At 42.8% G+C, this 13,213-nt stretch overlaps 1 protein-coding gene across 2 annotated transcripts in view; it reads right to left on the minus strand.

The window, feature by feature from the left end:
- Positions 1-13,213, minus strand: part of LOC120047305 (transcription factor 12-like) — a 95,344-nt gene that overhangs the window by 59,897 nt on the left and 22,234 nt on the right. For both annotated transcript variants that reach the window (XM_038992839.1, XM_038992831.1), the window contains exon 5: positions 8,733-8,835. In XM_038992839.1, coding sequence (XP_038848767.1) covers positions 8,733-8,835 — 103 coding nt within the window. The remainder of the gene's footprint in view (positions 1-8,732; positions 8,836-13,213) is intronic.

Here is a 13,213-nt window from a genome sequence, read left to right on the forward strand (position 1 = left end):
TCCTACTTCGAGACGCTTTGTGGATACGGGCCCTGGGCTCTGGGCTGGTGGGAGCACAGACCACAGAGTAGGGCAGAGACTGTCTGTCCCCATCTAGGGGTCTCCAGTCTGTCTCTGGGGCCCAGGCCACAGCCTCCGCTGCTCCATTAACTGCCACCTAGTAGATTTAATCTGCCTGGAAATATTAGCAGTGGTTAAACAGGTTAGTTAGGGGAATTTTCACAGTAATCGCTAGGATGGTGTTCAACAACTGGAAGGCAACACAACACACACCTCTGAGATCATCATGGGTGACTCAGGCAAAATACAGTCCCATGCCACTGTAGACATGATGTAACTTGGAAATACCATTAGCCCACCAAATCAAGTCTAATGACAGAAGGCCTGGATGTGTGTGGTGAGCTAGTTATATTAATCAGATTTGTTTTAATAGTACTACACACAGAGCGTATGAGGTGCGCTGGAGAAACGTGAGGGTGTATCGTAGCAGCTCAGCAGAGTTATTAATACAGACACAGTCACATGGCTGAACACACACACATACAGTAACAGTCAAAAGTTTGAACACACCTACTCATTCTTTATTTTTACTATTTTCTACATTGTAGAATAATAGTGAAGACACCAAAACTATGAAATAACTCATATGGAATTATGTGGTAACCAAAAAAGTGTTAAACAAATCAAAATATATTTTATATTTGAGATTCTTCAAAGTAGCCACCCTTTGACTTGGTGACAGCTTTGCACACTTTTGGCATTCTCTCAACCGCCTTAATGAGATAGTAACCTAGAATGCATTTCAATTAACAGGTACGCCTTGTTAAAAGTTCATTTGTGGAATTTATTATCTTCTGAATGCGTTTGAGCCAATCAGTTGCATTGTGACAAGGTAGGGGTGGTATACAGAAGATAGCCCTATTTGGCAAAAGACCAAGTCCATATTATGGCAAGAACAGCTCAAATAAACAAAGAGAAATTACAGTCCATCATTACTTTAAGACATGAAGGTCAGTCAAAGTTTCTTCAAGTGCAGTCATAAAAACCATCAAGCACTATGATGAAACTGGCTCTCATGAGGAACACCACAGGAAAGGAAGACCCAGAGTTACCTCTGCTGCAGAGGATAAGTTACCAGCCTCAGAAATTGCAGCCCAAATAAATGCTTCACAGAGATCAAGTAACAGACACATCTCAACATCAACTGTTCAGAGGAGACTGCATGAACCAGGCCTTCATGGTCGAATTGCTGCAAAGAAACCACTACTAAAGGACACCAATAAGAAGAAGAGACTTGCTTGGACCTAGAGAGACGAGCAATGGACATTAGACCGGTGGAAATTTGTCCTTTGGTCTGATGAGTCCAAATGTGAGATTTTTGGTTCCAACCGCCGTGTCTTTGTGAGAGGCAGGGTAGGTGAACGGATGATCTCTCCATGTGTGGTTCCCACCGTGAAGCATGGAGGAGGAGGTGTGATGGTGTGGGGGTGCTTTGCTGGTGACACTGTCTGTGATTTATTTAGAATTCAAGGCACACTTACCCAGCACAGCATTCTGCAGCTATACGCCATCCCATCTGGTTTGCGCTTAGTGGGACTATCATTTGTTTATCCACAGGACAAGACCCAAAACACACCTCCAGGATGTGTAAGGGCTATTTGACCAAGAAGGAGAGTGATGGAGTGCTGCATCAGATGACCTGACCTCCACAATCACCCGACCTCAACCCAATTGAAATGGTTTTGGATGAGTTGGACCGCAGAGTGAAGGAAAAGCAGCCAACAAGTGCTCAGCATATGTGGGAACTCCTTCAAGACTGTTCAAAAAATATTCCTCATGAAGCTGGTTGAGAGAATGCCAAGAGTGTGCAAAGCTGTCATAAACGCAAAGGGTGGCTACTTTTAAGAATCTATTTTGATTTGTTTAACACTTTTTCCGTTACAACATGATTCCATATGTGTTATTTCATATATTTGATGTCTTCACTTTTATTCTACAATTGGTAACAATAAAGAAAATCCCTTGAATGAGTAGGTGTGTCCAAACTTTTGACTGGTACTGTATACATACGTACTCTACATACGTACTCTATACACACACACACACTAACTCTCATTCTCAAACTCTCATTAAATCACTTTCAACACACTCAGCAAACAATGGTCACCAAACTTATTCCAAATGGTTACCAAACCTACTCCAAATGGTCACCAAACCTACTCCAAATGGTCACCAAACCTACTCCAAATGGTCACCAAACCTACTCCAAATGGTCACCAAACCTACCGCAAATGGTCACCAAACCTACTCCACATGGTCACCAAACCTACCCCAACTGTCAAGAGGAAGGTTGCAACAGATTTTTTGCTGCAAAAAAAGAGAAAAGTGATCAAAAGACAGCAACGATGTTTCATGTTTCTGGATGTCCTTGTAGGACATTTCCCCTTCTTTCTCTTCTTCTTTGACGCAGAGCCATCAACGTGACTCACGGAATAAATCCTGTCTTGTGAAATTAAGCAGTGATTTCCAAATGCCATCTAAGAGCCAGGCTGAAAGTCAATAGCTCTTCCTAGCCTCTGTCTTTAATGGTACATATAGGCCTTGTCTATGCCAAACTGAAGAAAAAGACCAAACACAGCCAATTTTTTTTTTAATAGAACTCACCCAAGGTGAATGAAGAAGCTCAAAGTCAAAAGAAGTGAGAAATCAGTGGAGGACTTATTTAAACTGGCACCTGAAGCAGCGTACAGTAACCCTCAACACCTTTTCTCCTCACCTAGGTGGGTGAATAGGCTCTGTGTTTCTACTCAACAGAAGAGGCATAACAAAAAATGGTAATCAAACTGCTGCTAGTCTATTTATATCTTATCATCTGTACTAATTGTTCAAATTGCATCAGATTGTTAAACGTTTCCTCTCCATTCTACAGTAAGAGATGAAACTCAGCAGGAAATAAGATCCAAATCTGGTACTCATATAGTCATCCCAATGAACCAGCATAGGGCTCTCAGGAAATACAACTCAATGAGTCCTGTCATGCTCTCACTGCAGGAGCAGATACAAGTATAGCTATCGTTCACCATATGTCTGGCAACTCTGAAAAATGAAACAACATTACAGGGCCAGGAGAATTCTCCATGTGCCGTTGTTAAATGGACATATTGAAGATATAGAACCACTCATATGTACATTAAGAACACCTTCCTACTATTGAGTTGCACCACCTCCTTTTGCCCTCAGAACAGCCTCAGTTTGTCGGGGCATGGACTCTACAAAGTCCCGAAAGCGTTCCACAGGGATGCTGGCCCATGTTGACTCCAATGTTTCCCACAGTTGTGTCAAGTTGGCTGGACGTCCTTTGGGTGGTGGACCATTCTTGATACACACAGGAAACTGTTGAATGTGAAAAACCCAGCAGAGTTGCAGTTCTTGATACAAACCGGTGCGTCTGGCACCTACCACCATAACCTGTTCAAAGGCACTTAAATCTTTTGTCTCGCCCATTCACTCTACGAATGACACACAAACACAATCCATGTCTCAATTGTCTCAAGGCTTAAAAATCATTATTTAACCTGTCTCCTCCCCTTCATCTACATTGATTTTAGTGGATTTAACAAGTGACATCAATAAGGAATCATAGTGTTAACCGGGATTCATCTGGTCAGTATATGTCATAGAAAGTGCAGGTGTTTTTAATGTTTTGTACTATCAGTGTATATACACATATGCAGAGGTGTGGACCACAAGCTGACCCAGAATGCATGGTGACACTACTGGGAAATCTCAGGGTTACAGTGCCTTCAGAAAGTATTCATACCCCTTGACTTATTCCACATTTTGTTGTGTTACAGCCTGAATTCAAAATGGATTAAATTGATAATTTTTCTCACCCATCTACACACAATACCCCATAATGTCAATGTGAAAACATGTTTTTTGAACATTTTTGCAACTTTACTGAAAATGAAATAAATAAATATCTAATTTACATAAGTATTCACACCCCTGAGTCAATACTTTGTAGAAGCACCTTTGGCAGCAATTACAGCGTTATGAGTCGTCTTGGGTATGTCTCTATCAGCTTTGAACATCTGGATTTGGGCATTTTCTCCCATTCTTCCTTGCAGATTTTCTCAAGCGCTGTTAAGTTAGATGGGGAGTGGCGGGGAACAGCAATCTTCAAGTCTTTTCACAGATTATCAAGGTTATTCAAGTCTGGGCTTCAGCTGGGCTACTCAAGTTCTTTCACATTCTTGTTCTGAAGCCATTCCAGCGTTGCTCTGGCTGTATGCTTGGGGTCATTGTCCTGTTGGAATGTAAATATTCACACCAGTCTAAGGTCATTTGCACTCTGAAGCAGATTCTCATCAAGGATTTGCCTGTATTTGCCTCCATTCATTATTCTCTCTATCCTTACCAGTCTCAGGTGGGGACTGCCACCACCATGCTTCAAGGTAGGGATGATGTTAGACGGGTGATGAGCTGTGTGTGGTTTTCTTCAGACATAGCGCTTTGCATTCAGGCCAAAGAGTTAAATGCTTGTCTCATCAGACCACCGAATCTTTTGCCTTATGATCTCAGAGTCTTTTACGTCCCTTTTGCAAACTCCAGGTGTTCTGTCATTTTTCTCAGGAGTGGCTTCCGTCAGATTGGTGAAGTGCTGTAGAGACTGAGGCAGGTTCTCCCATCTCAGCCAAGAAACTCTGTAGTTCTGTCAGAGTGGTCATTGGGTTCTTGGTCACCTCCCTGACCAAGGTTTGGTCGGGCAGCCAGCTCTAGGCAGAGTGGGTAGTTCCATATTTTGTCAATTTCCCAATGATGGAGACCACTGTGCTCTTCGAAACTTTCAACACTCTAGAAATTGTTTTATACCCTTCCTTTGATACACTGAGTGCACAACACATTAGGAACACCTGCTCTTTTCATGACATCCATGACTGACCAGGTGAATCCAGGTGAAAGCTATGATCCCTTATTGATGTCACTTGGTAAATCTACTTCAATCAGTGTACATGAAGGGGAGGAGACAGGTTACAAAATTATTTTTAAGCCTTGAGGCAGTCTTTCTAAATCATGCCCAAACAACTAAATTACTTTCTGAAGGCACTGTAAATGAGAAACCTCAGTAACAAGCCCAGATCTTTCTTCTGATTTATCTTCATATTAAAGCAGAAAGATTTCCCCATCCCAATAATACAATTGAATCTGCTTAATTATAAGACTATATTTCAAGTGATACATATTATATGACCCAAAGCCAAAACATGTGTGTTTTGCCTTGCCAACTGTTACTGTTTGTGTCTTGAATATCAACAAAAGACTAAACCAATTTCTCTTTGTGATCATAATCTGTTTGACCAGTAAATACAACACCCGCTGAAGAGGCAGGATTCCCTATCTGCATGCATATTTCTATTTAATCTAAAGCTGGATTAGTGCTTATTAAATATTGCCTCAAACAACTACTCACAGTCAGCGTTATACAACACCCTCCACTCCTCCCTCAGAGAAACACTGGTATATAGGACACATCCACAGCCAGGAGAGAGACAGGGCAAGGAGGGCTAGACATAGGCCATAATCATCTTTTACCTTAGAGCTTCTAGAACTTGTTCTAGGATTCCGTACATGGAATATAGAGTGAACAGAAGAATAGGAGGGAAAAGGGAGCAGAGATATACTTATTTAATACATCTAGATCCTCAGTGGGAGTTATAAATACTAAGAATATTGCATTTGTAACACTGGATGGGATTGAACAAGTCGTTCCATTATAATACTCGCTCCATCCTTTCCCATTTTGTTTGCCGCTTACCATTATTTACTGTTTACTGGATTTTGTCAAGGAGCAGCATTTGCATACATACAAACAAGGAAAGACAATGAGCAGCATGTCCGTGTTGATCACCACCTCGTCATCTACACAGTCAGTGATTGAGTCAGAGGAATCTACATGGCCTTCTGAGCGAGACAGTGAGCTGATACTGCACTACTGTATGTATGGATAGTGTAGCATGCTGAGCAGGATGTGTCGTCGTGCTGTAAGAGGATTGGAGGGGGGGCTGACCGCCTGACCCGCTCTGACACAGGCACTGCGTTAGCCCCAAGAGAGGCTGCTGATGCCATCACAGGGAGCTCACACGACACCCTGCCCTTCTCCTCATCCTAATCCACATTCCTCACCCTCCAACCCACAGGCTTTACTCGTGAGGGACAGACAGTAAAGCCATCACATGAGGCAAGAGGGGGTAATTCTGATCATAATCTATTTATGTAGATTCATATCTGATTCCTGAAAGACATTGGGTACTTCTGTTCCCATACATGTAGCTACACACGAATAGCTTCATTGAATTTATATTTACAACACAGTTTACTATTCATTTGTTATTCTACTATTCCCAAGCTGTACAAATACAAAGCCCCAATGAACCAAAGATGACCTCTAGAATGAGCCTCCATTATTCAAATCATGCAGCATATTCTGCTGGTAACTGTCATTAAAATATAATGTCAAATAAACAGTCATTGCCAGCCATCTGTTGGGCACTAACAACTGTAACATGTTGATTATCATACACAATAGCTGACCTCAAATAACCCCAAGCTGCTTTCAACATGTCATACTTCTCTTTGGTTGAATGATGTAGTCAGTTCTGAGCCAACCGTCTCTGTTCCATTTACAAACCATGAAATAAAATACAAAGAAAAAAACATGCACACACACAATACAATCAGGACAATGGCTTGCTGGCTTTTCTTTGACTAAGTACGTCTTAGGAGGTAAGATTTCTTATCTAAACTAAAGCTGATTTAGATGTTGTTCAAAAGCATTGCAAATTAGATTTCCTGGTCATTGTGAGTCAGGTCTGTCGAAGCCAATGACTGTATGGGTCTGAACACACACACAAAGCAGTGAGTAAGGAAGACCATTGTTCCTTTCCATCTGCAGAGCTATCAGTAAAGCAAGGCACACTTAAATAATATAAACACTCAAATCAGAACAATATCCATTCTTATACAATACCAAATAGAATACCAAAAATACAGCTCAGTAAATGTGTCATGCTTCCAATCCTTCAAAACATGTTATCTTCTTTTAAATGTCTTGAGTAACCACATACACTGAGGTATCTAAACAAAGGGTCTACATCTTCCAAATGTTTGTCGAAGGAAACTGCAGAATTGAGATTTGGATTAAGATAATCCATTTAGATGACCATGGCTCGGTTGTAAAACTCCAATGGTAAGATCAAACAAAAATGGGTCACGTAGTACTGTACAACCAGAGGGTTCCCTTGGAAATGCTGCGTGTATAGTTGTAATGCATAATTGTATAACGTCCCTGCATGCTTGTTCCACCTCTTTCATTTGTGAGGAATAACCTTTCAGGCTTGATTTAATAAGGTCGCTCCAAACTAGGTAATTCCATGTAAATCTCAGATATTACTGCTGAAATTCAATTGTATTGAAGACCAGGCTCATCTTCTAATCCCAGCCTCTGATAAGCACAGGCAATTTAGGCCCACAATCAGATTGTCTAATGCCCTGACACATCATTGCAGCAGATCATTTCCATATTGTGCCACTTATAAGCATAATTACAGCCAGAGCCGGAGAACAGAGAGGAGCCCACCTACCCAAATGCATCCTGTGATCAATCGCCACAAAGATAACATTTCGTTTTCAGTCGTCTCCTGCACCAGCACCCATCCGTAAACTATCCACCTTGCATGGCAACCAGTCTCCAGGGCAATCTTACAATGAGCCGGGGATTCAGTTGCCCATAAAACTGTCATGTGCTAACACATCACAATGACTCCAGGAGAAAGGCCAGTGTAATATATAGCTTTTAATTGTTAGAATGTAGTTATCACATCAGGGGGAATAAATAACCTTTAGAAATTCTAACCCACCACTTAGGTTTGATAAATCTATAATATAGTTTTATGATGGGGATTTTTTTAACCAGTGATCATCATTCTTATCTGTTCATACTCAACAGTGATTATATACTGGGATGGCAAAGGACCGTAAACACAGTAAATTCAATCTCGTAAATCTCCAAAAGCATCCCAATCTGAATGGAGTCACTACTGGCTTCAAAATAAAGGCTTTTATTTGGAAGGGAATTATCATACTGCTGCTGCTAGCAGACAAATGGAGGTGGTGGTGCAACATCAGAGCAGCACAATCAGGCTACGCATGATTTAACAAACCCAAACGCTAAGTTTGCATAAACCATCACAGATCACCTGCCATTCAAGCATCTATTAGAAATCCTAAATGATATCCCACAATGGTGATGGTGGGCTGTTTTTGTATGAAATGGTCTCTGGCACATCTGCTTGGTTAACCCCCCTTCCTTAGACACCACCTCCCCTGCCACTGGAAGTTGCCGGTGGCTTTTCTGATAGCTAGAAGACAGTCTTTTGTGATGGAAAACTGTACTGATGGCGTGACTTCCACCCTGGGGGAGGGTCAACTTCTGAAGACGGTCACCACAGGAGGAGAGAGGGAGAGAGAGGGTGAAGTAAGGAGAGAGTGAGAGGAGAGGAGGGGAGAGGAAGTGGAAAAACACCCGACCTAGCGGGGCTGTGGGGGCTGCCACATCCAGATGCGTGACATGCCTTGTCCACACTGGGCTAAAGGGATTTTTTTTTAAATAAAATGGATCTCTGAGACCTTTGGGCATGTGAGGGGTGAGGCGTTGAGAAGCACCTACTTACCCATTATGCTGGAGTTCATAAAAGGTGTCTGGGACAATCCTTCATGGGACACTAATCGACTGCCACTCATGTGATCACCATAATGAGGGCTGTCTGCCAAACCCTGGGGGGGAGAGATCAGAGTATTAAACACATTATTAGGCTGCTTGGCTAATTGAGTGCTATGACAGTACACTAATTACTGAGGAAGGAGAGCACAATTGGTCAACTGTCCCCTGAAACTGTACATTTTTCTCCTTTCCGTCATTAAAAATGACTTTTTTAATCTCTGACTGATTGTAAAAGCAGTAAACAGAACTCTGATCAGCCTGTCAACGCATATGCCACATGTTTCAGGATTTGAAAATACAAGGTTAACGATGCACATGTAATTCTGTGGATCTGAAGAGGCACTGGGCTTTTTGAGAGAAGACATGTTGACATGTTAATTGTACATACATTACATGGATCAGAACATGCATGATGCACAAACAAGCACATTCACATATGGATGAAAACAATTAGGAAAAACCCTTAGTCCAAATGGATACATAACAGCATCAGTGACTTGTGTCAATTCTAAGGCGTAGTTGCAGGGATTTATCTTCCAATGCCCTACAAGAGGCGGTCATGAACCAGTCCAAGAGATTCTAGCAAACCTCTCATAAAACGCAAAACCCATTTCCAAGATCAGTTTTAAAATGTTTCCCCTATAAAAACTTTCTAGGTGGTGTATTTATTTAGCTAAATACACCACCTAGAAAGTGTGCCAAGCAACATTTTCACTAAACGCAACACATGCGGCTTTGTTTTCTTTAATGAAAACAAATCTTACTTACTTACGATAATTAAAAACCTCTATATACTGTGACAATAATGATTTTAATGTAAAACATTTAATAACAGGGTATTATATCCTATGACGGGAAAAACTGCCGCCCTCCATCCGACCAAGGAACCTGCAGCTTAAAAATGTGCCTTTTTCTCCTGCAGCCTTTCATGACAGTTATCAGCTTCAGGAGCTTAGGTCTAAATATCGGTCACAGTATGGTCTTTGAAAACTCAGGGTCCCCTGCAATAAAATATACTCTGTAGCAGTGCTAATCCCAGGCCCTGTGAAAATCCTCCTGCGCTCCAGTCAAATGCGTCCTTCCAAACTACATTAACTCCCACCGGAGGGACCGAGCAGCACTGGACGAGAATTTCTATAGAGCTTTTTTCCCCCAACTAGTACCCTCTGCATTCAACATACAGTAAAAAAAGTAAATCTTGTTATCCATCTTTTTTGTGAGCAGACGGTGATGGAGTAATTTCAAAGGCAGTGGAGTGTTGTGCTGTGTCGAGGGAATCCACAGAGATTCCCCATTGTGTTCCTGCCAGGCCGCGCTCCCCGTTAATCACGCCATGAACGGACTCACTAATAACACCACCCCTGTGAGAAGCTCCGAAACACACACACAAACACACAAACACACACACACACACACACACACACACACACACACACACACACACACACACACACACACACACACACACACACACACACACACACACACACACACACACAGGCAGGCAACAACAACCCATACAAACCTCTCCTGCACTACAAATCAAATCTCCCAGGTGTGTTTCAACTGACATTTCACCAAATAAAACAAAGAGTAGTAAGTAATGAACAACTTAATCTGGACATCTCAGTCCTCTATTTCATCCTGGTCTTTTCTTCCCTGGTGGAGACAGCTGCCACAGAGCTGGAAAAGGCCAGCGAGGAGGGGCAGGTAGGGAGGACCAGAGAGAAGAAAGGCAGAGGGGATAATGGTCAGGGTGAGATCACACTACCCAGCCCACCCTGTGTCTGCTCCTCTGGGACCATTAGATCATCAATCACAGAACCCTCATCATTTACAAACACCGCTCGGCTACGTCGGCCCAGACACTAACACATGCTGTCACTGCGACCAACGGGGCCAGTTACCGCCGGCTACATAACTGTCAAATCACTACTTAAGCATGCAGGCCACAGCTCCTGCCTTGCCCCTATCCCTCGCCACAGCGTTTAAAAAGTCATCTCCTAGATGGAGTGTGGCGTCCCAGGTGAATGTGTGGCTGCGCCGCAGCGGCTTGGGGAGGCATGATACGGGCGTGATGGACGTGTGCGGGGTGAGTGTCGCGGCAGGGCTGGGGTGTGCGGGCTGCAGGGCCTCCTGCGTTGGCGGTGGGCACAGCCCCGGCTGTCAGGCGGCTGGCCTGCAGCCACAACTGCCCATGATACGTTGGCTGGCTGGAAGCCAAGGTGAGCAAGGAGGGCTGGAGTCTGTTCACAGTCCACTAATCATACACTGCTATCTTGAAGCACCCAAGCAGGCCCCGCTCGGACAGACACACTACACTGAACTCTTTGAATAACAGAAACGCGCTTTTCCGAAAAGCGTTTCTTCTGGGAAACGTTGCTTAGTATGAGTTGCTGAACACAATTGATGAAACATTACAATGAGAATTATGGAAATACGATTTTTGAGACAAAAGCTGAACTGTAGATAAGTGCTTGTCTACTGTTTAATGGATTTAAAGGGTTCTGTTCCTAGACTCCTCCCTGTCTTCCGACTGGGCTTCAGCTCTATGGCTAGAAACACACTGCTTGTCAAGGGGTGGGTGTAGCTGGTGCATCGAAGTCAGGCGCAGGAGAGCAGAGATGAGTGGACAAAGCACTTTACTTAGGCAATTATTAAAACAGGACGCAACCGCGTCACAAAAACAAATGCCCAAAGAACAAGTGAGGCAGCACAAAGTACACACAACCAAGTACAAAGTACCAGCTGCCACAAAGCACGGGTACAAAAAAAAAAACGGAAGCGTATCAACCTGACAATAAACAATTTCACACACAGACATGGGGGGGAACAGAGGGTTATATACACGACAAGTAATGAGGGAATGAAAACCAGGTGTGTGGGAAAACAAGACAAAACAAATGGAAAATGAAAGGTGGATCGGCGATGGCTAGAAGACCGGTGACGTTGACCGCCGAACGCCTCCCGAACAAGGAGAGGAACCGACTTCGGCGGAAGTCGTGACACTGTTTGACCTAATACTCCCTGTCTTTCCAAATCAAATCTCAGATGAAGATCTAAACCACATCTCAAAATCAGAGGATGTCCTTCCTCTTATTTGGGAATAAGCACCATTGTGCTATAAATACCACTGGATAAGAACGAAGTAGTACTCAACACCTAGAGAGTATCTGTGCATGTGTGCTGCTGCAGGCTATTTATCTGTGCACTCAGCACATTGCTAGTGAACATTGTAACTGCATTTTAGGTACACTGCTTCAACGTGAATATGGCGCAGGAGTGTGGGGGAGCAGAGGCACAAAGACATAGCACACCGTGGTCTGTATGGACAGACAGAGTGATGAATGGACAGATGTACTGGTGCAGGCAGAGATCAAATGTGCCTGGGGATTAAAGAGATTGGCTCCATTCTCTTTGGTCAAAGTCATCCGGATGAACCTTTGACAGGCTGGACACCAGGCAGTGTATAGTCGGTACATTGCCTTTCACCATCAATTTGGTGTCCATACTCACTCTCAATTATGTCTACAAAATATCCCAAATAGCATGCGCTGCCAATAACAAAAGAAATGGTTTGGTATAAGGTGTAAATTAAGAAGACCATGCAATTTGCTGTGCAGAGAAACTAGAAGAAATACCATCCCCTATTATGAGAATGGTTATTTCAGAGCAAGTCTTCTTCTCTGGCCTACATGAGTAATCACGTTGATAAAACACCTGTAAAACCTGGACAAACAACCCCATCTCTCTGGCTCTCTGATATATGTGTGTGCATCCGTGCGTATCTGTGTGAATGTATGTGTGAAGGAATGTGTGAATGTATGTGGAAGTGTGTGTTTTTGCATGTTTGAGTGCATATGTGCAGTATGGAGGCACAAACAGCTGTCTGCTTACTGATGCCCGTCCCTTGCAATGTCAGAAACGCTGATTTATATGCACCTAAAGCAAAGATATCTCAAACGTCTCCATCTTATAATTCGGATCAGGCAGCCGATGGAACCATAGCCTGTAGAGGTTCATTCGGGAAGGGCATTGGAAAATAAACAAGGTAATGCGGGCCGAGCAGACCTGACATTTAACTGATTTCTGATGGAAAGTGACAAGAGATTGACGTTAAATGAAATTCATACAGGGCACCCAGAACCACCATGGTGTAGGAGACAAACAACAATACAGAGACACAGAATATATATTCACACTTTGAACAGAAATGCCATACGAACCGGTATGATTTCATGTCATGCATCATTCTATTTTTTATCTTTTTGCATGATGCATGATAAATTCAACGCAACTGACCATGTATCTGAAATAACATTTGAATTACTGCCAAAATATTTCATATGAGTCTGGAAATCCTAATGGAAAGTATTAATTAATCCCTCGTTGGTGGTACTGAAATCATTTCTAAGGAATATTCATAACCTA

Source organism: Salvelinus namaycush, chromosome 1 (genome assembly GCF_016432855.1).
Source record: "Salvelinus namaycush isolate Seneca chromosome 1, SaNama_1.0, whole genome shotgun sequence".
In the NCBI taxonomy this organism is placed as follows: Eukaryota; Metazoa; Chordata; class Actinopteri; order Salmoniformes; family Salmonidae; genus Salvelinus; species Salvelinus namaycush.